Here is a 15992-nt window from a genome sequence, read left to right on the forward strand (position 1 = left end):
CATGTTTTAAGCAGACCACCATAGTGCCTGTGCCAAAGAACACTAAGGTAACCTGCCTAAATAACTACCGACCCGTAGCACTCACGTCTGTAGCCATGAAGTGCTTTGAAAGGCTGGTCATGGCTCACATCAACACCATCATCCCAGAAACCCTAGACCCACTCCAATGTGCATACCGCCCCAACAGATCCACAGATGATGCAATCTCTATTGCACTCCACAATGGCCTTTCCCACCTGGACAAAAGGAACACCTATGTGAGAATGTTATTCATTGACTACAGCTCAGCATTCAACATCATAGTGCCCTCAACGCCCCATCAATAAGCTAAGGACCCCCCCAGGGTTATTGTTCTTGTACTGTATGTGTGTGTGTGTGTGTGTGTGTGTGTGTGTGTGTGTGTGTGTGTGTGTGTGTGTGTGTGTGTGTGTGTGTGTGTGTGTGTGTGTGTGTATATGTTGTGCGGTTTGTGTGTGTGTACATCAGAGGCAGGGCTGTGTGGAATTTATTACCACTAACCAGAGATGGGAGGAGTTTCAAAGCTGTAACTGGGGAACTGGAATTCCGGGTTAAAGTCTAGAGTTTCATTTTTCTTCACATCCTTACATGTCGAAAACATTAATCCATTACAAAAACTATTTACCTCTAAACATATCTAAGTGGTTTGTTGTAGAGTTTGAGACACTGTGACGAAACAAGGTAAACATCTGGGGTTTCTTATTGCCACCTTCAGGACAGGCATGTAACTACTCTACGTTCTTGTGGATCACAATATAGAAACTAATATGGTCATTGGTCACATAGCAACAACATAACCCCTCAGTCTACTGTGTCTGTCCCCTTATTCCTTCCTCTCTCTATGTCATCATATTAGTACAGACACGGACCACTTCTGTATGGGTTCATATCAGTGGAAGTCTAGTCTGGATGTGTTTTACAGAAGACTGACAGCAATATTTTCAAAGCAATACAATGATGTAGGGAATCATCACATTTTGTTTGACATATGAGATTTAATACAACATTTAATATCCAAAATACAACACACCATCCGTTGTCTTATGTCAGTTGGCGTCACTCCTTTGCTATCATCGTTGTGCGGAATCATTGCGCTATCTGACGTAAGACAACAAACACCCTCTTCATTCAAGTTCCATAGTGGAATACTAATCTGGCTCCTATAACTACTGTAAAAATAAAAATAAAAAAAAACATAAAGACATAGAAGTGAAAATTATGTACAATGGATATAAAAAATAAGCTATAATTGAATTAAAAACAAACAATAAATCTGCCAACTTAACTGTTAAAGTTGTATTAGCAGGTTGGCCAACCAAGTATAAACCCACCTTTAGTCTTTAAAAAAAATGTAAATGTATATAAAAAGATTGACATAATGTAAAAAACAAAATAGAAAAAATAACAAATTCAAACTTTTAAACGAAACACACACGATACTATTGTTTAATCAACAAACTGAAGTCAAAGAGGGGTAAGTGTAGTATTTCAAGAAAATTAACAACAATCAACAATAACAAAGCCAAGCATACAAGCCCCCAAAAGCTGAAAACGGCAACTTGCTAAACCATAAGATTTAGTTTTGGTAAAAATCCATTCAGGGATATTTGACTCAGTAAACGCTATCATAAATCAATGTCAAGAATATGGCAAAAACATAAAAATCCCAAAATGGTTGTTCAGTTTACAGTTCTTACTGTAATGATCACACGGATGATTCAGTCTGTTCAATGACATCATCAGATCGTAACTCGTATTGAAGAGATTTGGCTGTTGAACACAGGCCTATGGGAATATAACGGACAGAGAGTAGCATTGGAGTTAAACTGATTCAACTGCTCTTTCAACTGCACAGCACAAAAATATAATCCATCAAAAGTAATAAAGGGTTAGTTTGCCTTTTGGGGAGGGGAGAACAGTTCCATAGAACACATTTAACAAAAATTGCTGACCATGGGCAATTTTCTATTTACATTTGAAATGAACCATTTGAGAAATATAAGAGCATGACAAGAGAATATCAAGCTTGATAAGTTGATTGTCGATACACACTGAAATAAAGAGGTCACCTCGAGCCCTGCAGCATTTCACCATAAGCACGATAGACACCAGTAGAAAGGGAGACACCACCAGTAAACCACACAGCAGCCTGGGCAGCACAGAGTTGGAGACAATGGAACCTGGAGGAATATCAAACATGTTTTACCATCAACACAAACAAACAAACAAACACACACACACACACTTACTCACCATTCACAGTGATAGTGACAGGATCACTGATGATTGATGATATGGATCTGTACTGGATCTCTCCCTGACACCAGTAGAGACCCTGGTCAGACTCAGCAGCTCTACTGATGGTGAAGGTGGCTCCTGTTGTAGTGTGTCTGTCAGACAAGGTCACTACTTTCTTACTGTTGTCTTTGTACCATGTAAACCTCCAGCCACTGTCAGACCCCACTGAACACGTCAGAGTTACTGTCTCTCCAGTGTATGCAGGGTTTAGATTTACGGTCAGTGTAATTTCAGGAAGAGCTAAGAAAACAACGACCAAAATGTAAAATCTGATACATGCTTGGTCATTTAAAATATTTTTTCTGTTGCAGTTAAGTTTTGTTGAAAGTTGAGTTTACATACTGTAGGGGTATGTTGACTCCATTCAGTTAGAATTTACAGTGTTTACAGTGTTTGCAGTACAGTATTTGACTCAGAATTCAGAAAGTCCAGATAGTGATTGAAGTTAAATAATGAACTCACCAGTGACGTTGATGTGGAGAGATGAGCTGAGATATGAATTTTGGGGTTGTCTTGTCCTTGTCCCCTCACACTGGTACTGACCAGCCTGGTCAGAGAGAGAGATGGTGATGGTTTTACTGGTCTGACTTGAAATATGTTCTTTATTTATTAACCAGTGGTAAGTCCAGCCTGTGGAGTCTGTCACAATGCAGCTTCTATCAGATACAGAGGTACCATACTCTGGAATTCTTATCTTCACATTGTCAAAACCTCATCATCCCTCAATAACTTCAAGCGCAGACTGGGGGTCAGCCTGATGAACCAAACTACCCAATAATCCCCTTCATGTAGCCTAACTCTCACTCACACACACAAACACAGGTACACACATATAATCAAATATGTTTTTTCTTGTTTACTGAATATATTATGTACACTTATAATTAATATGCTTTGTTTAACTGATTGAACAAACTTTTTTTTTTACTTATATTTGTGGTGGTGTTTTTCATATCAGCCATTTTGGGCTTTTAACCTCAAGAAATAAAAGATAGATAGATAGTGTTGGCCTCCCCTCAAACCGTTGCTAAGTTGTCAGGTGGCAAGCCTAGACAGCTAACCTTAGTTGTCCCCCCCCCCCCACACACACATAGAGTGTAGTTTAATTTAGCTTCACATCATTGCATTTTGAAGACATGAATCCATAGTTTTTTTTTACTATTTACCTTGTAATGTGTAGAGTTTGAGACGCTGTGTGAAGAAATAAGGTAAACATCTGGGGTTTCTTATCGCCCCCTTCAGGACAGACCTGTAACTACTCCACATTCTTGAGGAACACAACATAGAAACTAAGATGTGATTGGTCACATAGCAACAACATAACCCTTCAGTCTACTGGGTCTGTCCCCTTATTCCTTCCTCTCTCTATGTCATCATATTAGTTTATATGATATATTTCTCAGGCTCATGCTACAACCTGATTAAAAGCTGTAGTGACCAACAACTCCATTACTCTGCAGTCGGTAAACACAGTGTAACCAAACAACGTCATCATCAGTTACCACATTTATTGTGCATATATGACATACTTCATATTCTATGAATGAAACATTTTATTGTCCAATAAAGGAAATAGTTAGCTAACAATATTCAAAATACAGAGAAATACATGAATCATCATCATCGCAGAGTTGCACATAAAGTGTACTCCATTCTAAGCCTCTGGCAAGTCTTCCGGACCCCTACAGTTCCTGTGGCTGTGACACGAATGGGGCTTTGACAGAATTAGAAAGGTACAGATGCTTAAAGAGAAATAGAAAAAATTGCATCTGATGTCATGTTCATCTCTACACAACTTCCTCTTACTGTAAAAGTAAATGGAAACATCAGCACTATGGTCTTTCTGTGCGAGGAAGAGAGAACTATAGTATATATCAGAGAAAGAAACTTAGTGGATAAAACATAGTTGTACAAAAAGTGAAGTATATATGGCATTTATCATACCTGGTCATGTTCACATGTTCAGTACAATCTTTAATGTCACTAAGAGAGGTGTCAAAGGTTTGACGACATGGCATGTTTATCATTTGGTTTATGTTGTAGCTATTTGGAGGACAACTGCATGTAGATGTTCTTGAGTTACAGTCTGTCAACTGTTCAAAGTAATAACCCAGGAAAGTACTGATCACAGTGATAGATTGAATGTAAAAGAGAAATGAATAAGTGAGCTACAGAAAATGTATGCTGCAAGAACAATTGTCATTCTTCTCTCTGAAATGGACATAAATCTCTGCACAACTTTTCATGTGTACTCATCAGCCCTGCAACTAGGTTTTCACAGGTTTTTGCGTATGATTACAACCAATTCTCTATATGACTCTCTCTGACCACGGTGGGAAAAGACAGCTTCACACAGTGCCTTCCTTCACAAACCCACACTGCTAAATTTGGAGAGCAAACCATGACCGCTAAACTACGACAAACTAGTGACCTAATGTGAAGTTCCTCAGCCTTTTCATTTCATACACTTTGCACTGGAAAAAGTCAAACTTAACCAATTGCTTATTTAGCATTATTATGCAAGTTGAGTGGACTTAAAAATGACAAGAATTCAAGCCAAAGTGTTAGAGTCTTTAATCAACAAACTGCTTGAAGTCAGTTGTATTTGAACAAGCTTGTTGAGTAAAATACAAAATTAATGTTTGCTCAAAACAACTCAAAACGACACCAATCATCATCATTATTTTATTCCAGCATGATCTCTTGCAGGTTGATTTTCAGAATGGTTTGTTTCAATAACTGTGTATTTGTATGTACTATGATTGGTTGATTAATCTTATGCTACACAAACACAGAGAACATAGATTTTTGTAAACTAATCCAATCTGTTAGTAGTTGGACTTATTTCACCCATTACTGATATGTTTGTTCCAGTTTATATGAATTAGATAATCTCAATAATCAATCTTCCCTACCCCAACAGTCATTCTGAATGCAGGTTGCGTGTGACTGAAAGTTTCACTTGTTGGATATTGTCACGGTTGTCGTAGGGTAAAGTGGACCAAGACGCAGCGGGAATATGTGCACTCATCTTCTTTTTATTAAATGGACAAAGAAGGTAAACCAAAACAAACACGTACACAAATAATCCACAACGACGAATAACAGGCCGGTAAGGCACAAAGCTATACACAGCACATAATCTCCCACAAAATACCAAAACAAACACATACCTATTTATAGGACTCTCAATCAGAGGCAACAAGAAAACACCTGCCTCCAATTGAGAGTCCAACCCCCAATTACCTAAACATAGAAATACAAATGACTAGACTAAACATAGAAATTCATAAACATAGAACATTGCCCAAAACCCGGAATAATAAATCAAACACCCCACTAAACACACAACCACCCCGAACCACATAAAACCCTCTGCCACGTCCTGACCAAACTCCAATAACAAATAACCCCTATTACTGGTCAGGATGTGACAGATATCCTAACTTTAGCTGGATTCCAATAGAAATGACACATCACTTTGCAAGCCGGCATAATTTGACTAAACCAGGAGTTTCAGACCAGTGTGTTAGGGTGTAACTAGGCCCTCAGGGGCTTTATGATATATGTAATGTGTTGTCATAATGAGTTTAATTTTAAAGATAACATATTCACTTAGACATTCACTAGGTGAAGGCTACAGTACTGAAAACCATTCAATACAACAATCATGTCTCTGTCGCTAACAAATACAGTCGTGAGTGGTAATTGCAATTCACTCTAAATGCAAGGCACTCAAGGTATGCTAATAAAGTATAATTATTTTTAATTCACTGAACAGCATATTTTTTTAGAATGAACTGAATTCCATCTGGTTATTGGGACAGACATGAATGCCATTTTGGAAATGCAGACAATTCAAATAAGACCATCTACATTTCACACGCTCCTCAGCATATACTCCCTGATTACAACCTCATTGATGCCTGCGAGCACATACTCCTAACGCAAAAGAGTACACAGGCATAAATCAACCTCACTAATCAATGTCTTACTTGTATCTAACACAATTTTCTTTCATCTAGAAAATAGAAATTCGACATATGAGCTTGTCTATATTACCACGCCTTCTACTGCCTATTACACATTTCAGAATCTCCTAATTGTAACTAGGCCCTCAAAGAAAGGCATACGGCCTGATGATATACTGTATATATGAAAATCAACAAAGGGAGAAGGAAGTAAAAGTAAGCAAATAGTGTAGTTCGTGATGAAATTAAAGAGTAACATCTCAGCCTATTTACAGAATATACACGTGTAAGATGCAGAGGATGCAGAGGGTCCTATATTTATGGAATGCCAAGTTTATGACCACATCCTGTTCAGCTCACATTACTTTCTGGCAGGGAGAGGAGGGTTCATTCTGGGCGTCCAAATTTGATCTTGTCATGTAGAGGCTGTCGCTACATCTGACAGATAATCAAGAAGAAACTGTTTCAGCATCAAGAAAGGTAGTGACTATTCTCAAAGTAGACTACATAGTCTTCCATTCAATCACAGACATTTTACCATTATGACCATTTATATCTTACCTTGTTCAATCTTGGGATAACCAGATCATTGACAGTTTCATAGATGGATATTGGGTTTACATGACTGTTTGATCTTGTCTGGAATCAAAATACAGCCAATTACAATACAGTACATACAACTTCCACACATTCAGATACATGATAACGGCAATGCATACTTACATCTCTAATTCCTGTGTTGTCCTTAATAACCTGTTGGGGCTAGGGGGCAGTATTTACACGGCCGGATAAAAAACGTACCCGATTTAATCTGGTTACTAATCCTACCCAGTAACTAGAATATGTATATACTTATTATATATGGATAGAAAACACCCTAAGGTTTCTAAAACTGTTTGAATGGTGTCTGTGAGTATAACAGAACTCATTTGGCAGGCAAAAACCTGAGAGATTCCTTTACAGGAAGTGGCCTGTTTGACCATTTATTTGCTTTCTTTGACATCTCTTCCAAAAACTCAGGATTACTGCTGTTACGTGACACTTCCCACGTCTCCAATGGGGTCTCAGAGCCCGGGAAAAACCTGAATGACGTAATTCAAAGCCCTGGCTGAAACACAGGAGCGCTTTTGCTAAGTGGTCTATCAGAGGACAAAGGACTTCATGCTCGTGCACTGTCCGCCCCCGTCTTTTTGTTTTTCCCTCTGTTTACAGACAGGCAGATTCCCGGTCGGAATATTATCGCTTTTCTACGAGATAAATTGCATAAAAATTGATTTTAAACAGCGGTTGACATGCTTCGAAGTACGGTAATGGAATATTTCGAATTTTTTTGTCACGTTATGCGCCATGCGCACGACCGTGATTTACCATTCTGATAGTGTCTAGAACGCACGAACAAAACATCGCTGATGGAACATAACGATGGATTATTTGGGACCAAACCTACATTTGTTATTGAAGTAGAAGTCCTGGGAGTGCATTCTGACGAAGAACAGGAAAGGTAAGACCATTTTTCTTATAGGAAATATGATTTTGATGAAGGCTAAACTTGCCGGGTGTCTAAATAGCTAGCCCGTGATGGCTGGGCTATGTACTTAGAATATTGCAAAATGTGCTTCATCCGAAAAGCTATTTTAAAATCGGACATATCGAGTGCATAGAGGAGTTCTGTATCTATAATTCTTTAAAAAATTGTTATGCTTTTTGTGAACGTTTATCGTGAGTAATTTAGTAAATTGTTAGTAAATTCCCCGGAAGTTTGCGGGGGGTATGCTTTTTCTGAACGTCACATGCTAATGTAAAAAGCTGTTTTTTGATATAAATATGAACTTGATTGAACAGACATGCATGTATTGTATAACATAATGTCCTAGGTGTGTCATCTGATGAAGATCATCAAAGGTTAGTGCTGCATTTAGCTGTGGTTTGGGTTTTTGTGACATTATATGCTAGCTTGAAAAATGGGTGTCTGATTATTTCTGGCTGGGTACTCTGCTGACATAATCTAATGTTTTGCTTTCGTTGTAAAGCCTTTTTGAAATCGGACAGTGTGGTTAGATTAACGAGAGACTTGTCTTTAAATAGCTGTAAAATAGTCATATGTTTGAGAAATTGAAGTAATAGCATTTCTAAGGTATTTGAATAACGCGCCACGGGATTCCACTGGCTGTTGAGTAGGTGGGACGATTTCGTCCCACATACCCTAGAGAGGTTAATAAAAGTGTGCAGCGCATCAACTCTTTCGTTTAACGGATTACAGTTTGAATCAGACAACAGCCAATCAAATTGTGCCAGCTGAGAAAAAGTTGAGCGTGGCAGTGCAGAGGAACGTCGGCGGATGAATTCAGATGGAGCCTTTGGAAAGATGATACCCAAAAGTATTATTTTCGGATATAAAGACGACGCTGTATAAACAAAAAATGGATTGCAACTTGCAAAACATGCGGGAAGAAAATTACAGACGGATGCGCAACAATTTCCAACTTTGTTTGACATTTGAAGCTGCACAAAGAACGGTAAGTCGTGGCTAAAATAGCTGCCAGCTATATAATTTACAACTTTTCTAGTGTAGCATGAAGGCTAACGTAACGTTAAATCAATGAGCCGCCACACAGTCAGTCAGTGATGGAACGTGATCATTGCACCCAAGATTGAGCTACAATATCGCCCGATTGTGCCCCATAGCAATCTTCGACAGTCGATCACTATTGGGGGGGGGTCTTTCTCATGGCTACCCATGTATTTCCATGGAAATATAACGTTTATTCGGAATGTAATAAACATTATGAATTGTTTAGGACTCGATACTCAAAGTTTAGGACTTGAGACTTGACTCGTACTAGCCTGTCTTGACTTGGGACTTGACTGGGGACTTGAGTGCTAAGACTTGAGACTTACTTGTGACTTGTAAAACAATGACTTGGTCCCACCTCTGCATCACACCAGAGCCAGTGTTGCCAATATGAGACCAATGCTCTATAGGTATCACGCCTGCTCCCGCTCCCCCTCCCTGGAGCACGAAGGCGCCAGGCTCCCCAGCATTACGCACTCCTGACACCATCATTACGCAACCTGCCATTCCCCCGCCACTCGCATTATTGGACTCAGCAGGACTCAATCACCTCTGTCATTACCTACCCTATATCTGTCTGGTTCCCCGCTCTATGGGGTACGACACATCACTTGGTCCAGCAGTAGCAGCACCAGCATCTGAAATATGCAGGTAATACACTAATATCTCTACTTAATATTAGTATGCTAGTCATGTTAAACATATGAAGAACAACAGCAACAACACCTCTATACTGTATTCATGCTAAATTTAACATACAGGTAGCCTAGTGGTTAGGTTGCTGGTCCAGTAACCCAAAGGTTGCTGGATCGAATCCCCGAGCTGACAAGGTAAAAATCAGTCGTTCTGCCCCTGAGCAAGGCTGTTAACCCACTGTTCCCCAGACGCCGAAGATGTGGATGTTGATTAAGGCAGCCCCCCTGCACCTCTCTGATTCAGAGGGGTTGGTTTAATGTGGAAGACACATTTCATTTGAAGGCATTCAGTTGTACAACTGACTAGGTATCCCCCTTTCCCAGTACCATTGTCATTACTGTCTGAGGGTGTGATTGTATCATAGATGTTAGTGCCACCTGTTGGTTGAAGAGAGAGAAAGATTAATTGGTTGGTTTTCCCTCAGCTTGCCTAGAGACATAGAGTATGGTAACATGTATGTAAAGTGAATGGTGAAAAGTCAGTATGTGTAGTTACAGAGAGAGGAGAGTAACAGTGGTCTGGGATGAGAGACTGACCACGCTGCAGATTATCAGGAGCCTGGCCCTGGGTAGATTCTTGGTCCTGTTGCGGGTCCAGGTTGGTCCTCTGGGGCTGGTTGGGCCTACAGGGAGAGAGAGAGTCATGAAACACAGATAGTACTTTACAGTATGAAAAGGAACATAGTTTAATGACAGGTGTACTCACGAGAATATTCTGTTGCAACAGGAATCTGTAATGAGAAATGGATACTATTATACTGTATCAAGTCGTTACTGTTTTAAACTTTTGTAATTAGACGTCTTTCTCCTAAACATGAACAAAAAGTTTAATGAGAATTTATAAAAGTCTCACCTTTGGTGTTTTTATATCGACACAGCAGTACCAGGAGAATGGCCAGTAGAACACCAGCAACACACTACAAATGACTGATAACCACAGATATTATCCTCATGCATTGTGTCCCACCACCCGCCAACCCCTCTTTTTACACTACTGCTACTCTCTGTTCATCATATATGCATAGTCACTTTAACCATACCTACATGTACATACTACCTCAATAAGCCTGACTAACCGGTGTCTGTATAAAGCCTTGCAACTCTTACTTTCAAATGTCTTTTTACTGTTGTTTTATTTCTTTACTTACCTTCACACACACATACCTTTTTTTCGCCCTCTTGGTTAGAGCCTGTAAGTAAGCATTTCACTGTAAGGTCTACTACACCTGTTGTATTCAGGGCGCACGTGACAAATAAACTTTGATTTGATTTGATATTATGAAAAGGTCATGTGATCATGACCATTTTCTCACCTCTCACTGTCACCCAGCTCTCTGGTGATTCTCCTTCATTAGATTTACACTTATAGAAGCCTTCATCTGACTTGGATACTACAGGGATGGTCATCTCTCCTGTGGTCGCATTCCTGATGAGTACTCCATCTTTGTAGAAATCAACCTTGGGGATCGGGTTTGTTTGCTGATATCTATATGTACAGTGTAGAGTCACAGAGTCTCCCTCAGTTATGGGATAGGGAGGGCTCTGCAGGATCAGAGGGCCATCTGTGTAACATAACATATCAATAAAACTGTAAATCTGGAGTACAGAATTGAACATCATTATCATACATTGTAATGTAAAAAAGGTTAATGAATGTTGTACAACAGACGTACCAGCCACTGTGATGTTGACAGCATTACTGTACTCTCCTGATCCATACTCACACCAGTACACTCCACTGTCCTTTTTACGTGTTGACCTGATGGTACATGTGGACCCTGCTATTGATCCCCAGTTAGAGCCACACTCTGACTCCACTGCTTTCTCTCTGTATCTCTTCAGTCTCCATCCAGTAGAGTTACTCTTCTCCTCACAGCTTAGTGAGAGAGACTTTGATGTAAAGTGTTGAGTTCTGTTAGGTCTTATTTTGAGAGACACTGAAGTTTGCGGATCTGAAACAAAGAGTGACATAGTCAAAGGTATACAGTAGTTATATATACACATGATGGTGATTTAAATATGATTAAATGCAGTTTCAATGCAGTTAGTTACCTCCTGACCAGAAAAACTGAGGTTCACTGTAGAGTGTGTCATAGACTGGGTCTCCTCTCCCAGCTCTACACACATATCCTCCTGTGTGACTTGGACCAGCAGGGATCAGAGTGTAGGAGTCTTCACTAGTACCATTGCCAGATAGAGGCTCTACAGAGTAGGACCTGCCTGATAGGGAGAGTAACCCAGCTGTGTAGGGAACAGTTTGGTACCAGAAGAACCTCCAGCCTGTAGATGACTCTTTAACCCCACAGCTCAGAGTAACTCAGTCTCCAGGGTTCAGCCACTGAGGAGAGACAATTAGGACAGCTTGGGGTTTATCTGTTATGAAGAAAATGACACAAATCAAATGTTCAGTCTTTAAAATGTTTACCCATTTTGTTATTATGGGATAGTACATTACCCCAAAATCTAACTATAGTTTTGTTCCATCATTGATCTCACTGTCTGCTATTTGACCTCATTCCTTCTGTCTTTCTCTTTCAATCCCATAAAAACAGACTTACCTAACACGGTCAATTGTATAGCATTACTTGTCTGGGAGTGTTTTAAGCCATTTCTTTTCTGAAGACCTTCACAGGTATATAGACCATTCTTTGCAGGACTGATTCTGTACTCAGGCTCTGTTTTGGAGAAGACCAACATCCCACTGTTATTAAAAATAATGCTCAATCTCTTCTCTCCTGTTTGTCATATCTGAGAGCGACAGTCTCTCCACTGAATGTCTGTGGCCAGCTGGGTTGGATGGTCAGAACAGGCACAAGTCAGTCTGGACAGACACAACACAGACAACTAACTGAATGAACATTTGCACAATTTTATCACACACCTTAGAAAGTAAAATAATGTGGAACAGTATTTATCACAAAATGAACATATCAAAAGTTGTCATTTCTGAACATACAGTATGCAGTCTGAACTGTCTGACTTACCAAGATCTATCAGAATACATATACAGTGATGTCCGCACACACACACACATACACACACACACACACACACACACACACACATATACACACACACACACACACACACACACAACAATAGTAATTTACAACATTAACAATGTCTGAAAAATGTGCTTTTCTTTCAAAAACAAGGACATTTCTAAGTAACCCCAACACTTTTGAATGGTAGTGTTCATCAGAGGCAGCTGTGCGGAATGTTTTACCACTGACCAGAGACGGGGGGAGTTTGAAAGTTGTAACTGGGGAACTGGATTTCCAGGTTAAAGTTTAGAGTTTAATTTTGCTTCACATCATTACATGTTGAATACATTAATCCATTTTTAAACTATTTACCTCTGAACATATCTAAGTGGTTTGTTGTAGACTGTGAGACACCGTGTGAAGAAACAAAGGTAAACATCTGGGGTTTCTTATCACCCCCTTCAGGACAGGCCTGTAACTACTCTACGTTCTTGTGGATCACAATATAGAAACTAATATAGTCATTGGTCCATAGCGACAACATAACCCCTCAGTCTACTGTGTCTGCCCTCTTATTCCTTCCTCTCTCTATGGTCCCGTGTGGCTCAGTTAGTCTAGCATGGTGTTTGCAATGCCAGGTCTGCAGGTTCGATTCCAATGGGGGACCAGTAGAGAGAAAAAATGTATGAAATGTATGAATTCACTACTATAAGTCGCTCTGGATAACAGCGTCTGCTGAAATGTAAATGTATAGTTATCATATTAGTACAGACATGGACCACTTCACAATGGGTTCCAATCAGTAAAAGTCAAGTCTGGATGTGCTTTACAGAAGACTGACAGCAATATTTTCAAAGGAATACAATGATGTAGGGAATCATCACTTTTTGTTTGACATATGAGATTTAATACAACATTTAAAATCCAAAATACAACACACCCTCCATTGTCTTACGTTGGTTTGCGTCACTCTTATGCGATCATCATCGTGCGGAATCATTGCGCTATCTGATGTAAGACAACAAACACTCTCTTCATTCAAGTTCCATAGTGGAATACTAATCTGGCTCCTATAATTACTGTAAAAATGCAATTTTACAAAAAACATAGAGACATAGAAGTGAAAATGATGTACAATGTATACAAAAAAATTATAAATGTGCCAACTTAACTGTTAAAGTTGTATTAGCAGGTCAGCCAACCAAGTATAAACCCACCTTTAGGTTTTTTTTTTTATTATGAAAATGTATATAAAAAGCTTGACATTATGTAAAACACAAAAGAAAAAAAATGGAAATTCAGCTTTTAAACAAAACAGGCACTTCACTATTGTTTAATCAACAAACTGAAGTCAAAGAGGGGTCAGTGTAATATTTCAAGAAAATGAACAACAATCAAAAATAACAAAGCCAAGCATACATTGATTGCCCCCCATCTATCTTCAGAGCTCGTGCTACTAGGCGACCAAACTGGGACATGCTTAACACCCCAGCTATTCTACAATCCAAGCTTGATGCCCTCAATCTCACACAAATTATTAATGAACCCACCAGGTACAACCCCAAAGCCGCAAACACTGGCACCCTCATAGATATCATCCTAACCAATGTGCCCTCTAATTACACCTCTGCTGTTTTCAACCAAGATCTCAGCGATCACTGCCTCATTGCCTGTACCCGTAATGGGTCAGCGGTCAAACGACCTCCACTCATCACTGTCAAACGCTCCCTGAAACATTTCAACGAGCAAGCCTTTCTAATCGACCTGGCCCTGGTATCCTGGAAGGATATTGACCTCATCCCGTCAGTAGAGGATGCCTGGTTATTTTTTAAAAATGCCTTCCTCTCCATCTTAAATAAGCATGCCCCTTTCAAGAAATTTAGAACCAGGAACAGATATAGCCCTTGGTTCTCCCCAGACCTGACTGCCCTTAACCAACACAAAAATATCCTGTGGCGTTCTGCATTAGCATCAAACTGCCCCCGCGATATGCAACTTTTTAGGGAAGTTAGAAACCAATACACACAGGCAGTTAGAAACGCCAAGGCTAGCTTTTTCAAACAGAAATTTGCTTCGTGCAACTCCAACTCTAAAAAGTTCTGGGACATTGTAAAGTCCATGGAGAATAAGAACACCTCCTCCCAACTGCCCACTGCACTGAGGATAGGAAACTCTGTCACCACCGATAAGCCCACTATAATTGAGAATTTCAATAAGCATTTTTCTACGGCTGGCCATGCTTTCCACCTAACTACCCCTACTGCATTCAACAGCACTGCACCCCCCACAGCTACTCGCCCAAGCCTCCCCCATTTCTCCTTCTCCCAAATCCATTCAGCTGATGTTCTGAAAGAGCTGCAAAATCTGGACCCCTACAAATCAGCTGGGCTTGACAATCTGGACCCTTTCTTTCTAAAATTATCTGCCGAAATTATTGCAACCCCTATTACTAGCCTGTTCAACCTCTCTTTCGTGTCGTCTGAGATTCCCATAGATTGGAAAGCAGCTGCTGTCATCCCCCTCTTCAAAGGAGGTGACACTCTTGACCCAAATTGCTACAGACCTATATCCATCCTACCCTGCCTTTCTAAGGTCTTCGAAAGCCAAGTCAACAAACAGATTACCGACTATTTCGAATCCCACCGCACCCTCTCCGCTATGCAATCTGGTTTCAGAGCTGGTCATGGGTGCACCTCAGCCACGCTCAAGGTCCTAAACGACATCGTAACCGCCATCGATAAGAAACAATACTGTGCTGCCGTATTCATTGACCTGGCCAAAGCTTTTGACTCTGTTAATCACCACATCCTCATCGGCAGACTTAGTAGCCTTGGTTTCTCAAACGATTGCGTCGCCTGGTTCACCAACTACTTCTCTGACAGAGTTCAGTGTGTCAAATCGGAGGGCCTACTGTCTGGACCTCTGGCAGTCTCTATGGGGGTACCACAGGGTTCAATTCTTGGGCCAACTCTTTTCTCTGTATACATAAATGATGTCGCTCTTGCTGCTGGTGAATCTCTGATCCACCTCTACGCAGACGACACCATTCTGTATACTTCTGGCCCTTCTTTGGACACTGTGTTAACAACCCTCCAGACGAGCTTCAATGCCATTCAACTCTCCTTCCGTGGTCTCCAACTGCTCCTAAACACAAGTAAAACTAAATGCATGCTCTTCAACCGATCGCTGCCTGCACCTGCCCGCCCATCCAGCATAACTTCTCTGGACGGTTCTAACTTAGAATTTGTGGACAACTACAAATACTTAGGTGTCTGGTTAGACTGTAAACTCTCCTTCCAGACTCACATCAATCATCTCCAATCCAAAGTGAAATCTAGAATTGGCTTCCTATTTCGCAACAAAGCATCCTTCACTCATGCTGCCAAACATACCCTCGTAAAACTGACCATCCTACCAATCCTCGACTTCGGCGATGTCATTTACAAAATAGCCT

General features: G+C 40.2%; 2 protein-coding genes and 1 long non-coding RNA gene across 3 annotated transcripts in view; all 3 read right to left on the bottom strand.

The window, feature by feature from the left end:
* LOC115199253 (Fc receptor-like protein 5) overlaps window positions 1–4268 on the bottom strand; it is a 44369-nt gene extending 40101 nt beyond the window's left edge. The window contains exons 1-2 of the mRNA XM_029761873.1: window positions 4261–4268; window positions 2272–2618 (exon numbers count right to left, since the gene is read on the bottom strand). Of these exons, the coding sequence (XP_029617733.1) occupies window positions 2272–2618; window positions 4261–4268 (355 nt within the window). The remainder of the gene's footprint in view (window positions 1–2271; window positions 2619–4260) is intronic.
* On the bottom strand, window positions 994–2141 carry LOC115198507 (uncharacterized). Its single transcript, XR_003879245.1, has 2 exons — window positions 2088–2141; window positions 994–1803 (listed from the first exon to the last, which is right to left on the bottom strand). It is a non-coding gene; the product is annotated as an uncharacterized LOC115198507 (long non-coding RNA).
* A 5181-nt stretch (window positions 4269–9449) lies between the features above and the next one.
* LOC115199255 (low affinity immunoglobulin gamma Fc region receptor II-like) lies at window positions 9450–11728 on the bottom strand. The gene is made up of 4 exons (XM_029761874.1): window positions 11228–11728; window positions 10868–11116; window positions 10092–10177; window positions 9450–9497 (listed from the first exon to the last, which is right to left on the bottom strand). The coding sequence occupies exons 1-4, from the start codon at window positions 11556–11558 to the stop codon at window positions 9450–9452; spliced, it is 714 nt and encodes a 237-aa protein (XP_029617734.1). The 5' UTR covers window positions 11559–11728.
* Window positions 11729–15992: the final 4264 nt, after the last annotated feature.

Source organism: Salmo trutta, chromosome 8, assembly GCF_901001165.1.
Source record: "Salmo trutta chromosome 8, fSalTru1.1, whole genome shotgun sequence".
In the NCBI taxonomy this organism is placed as follows: domain Eukaryota; kingdom Metazoa; phylum Chordata; class Actinopteri; order Salmoniformes; family Salmonidae; genus Salmo; species Salmo trutta.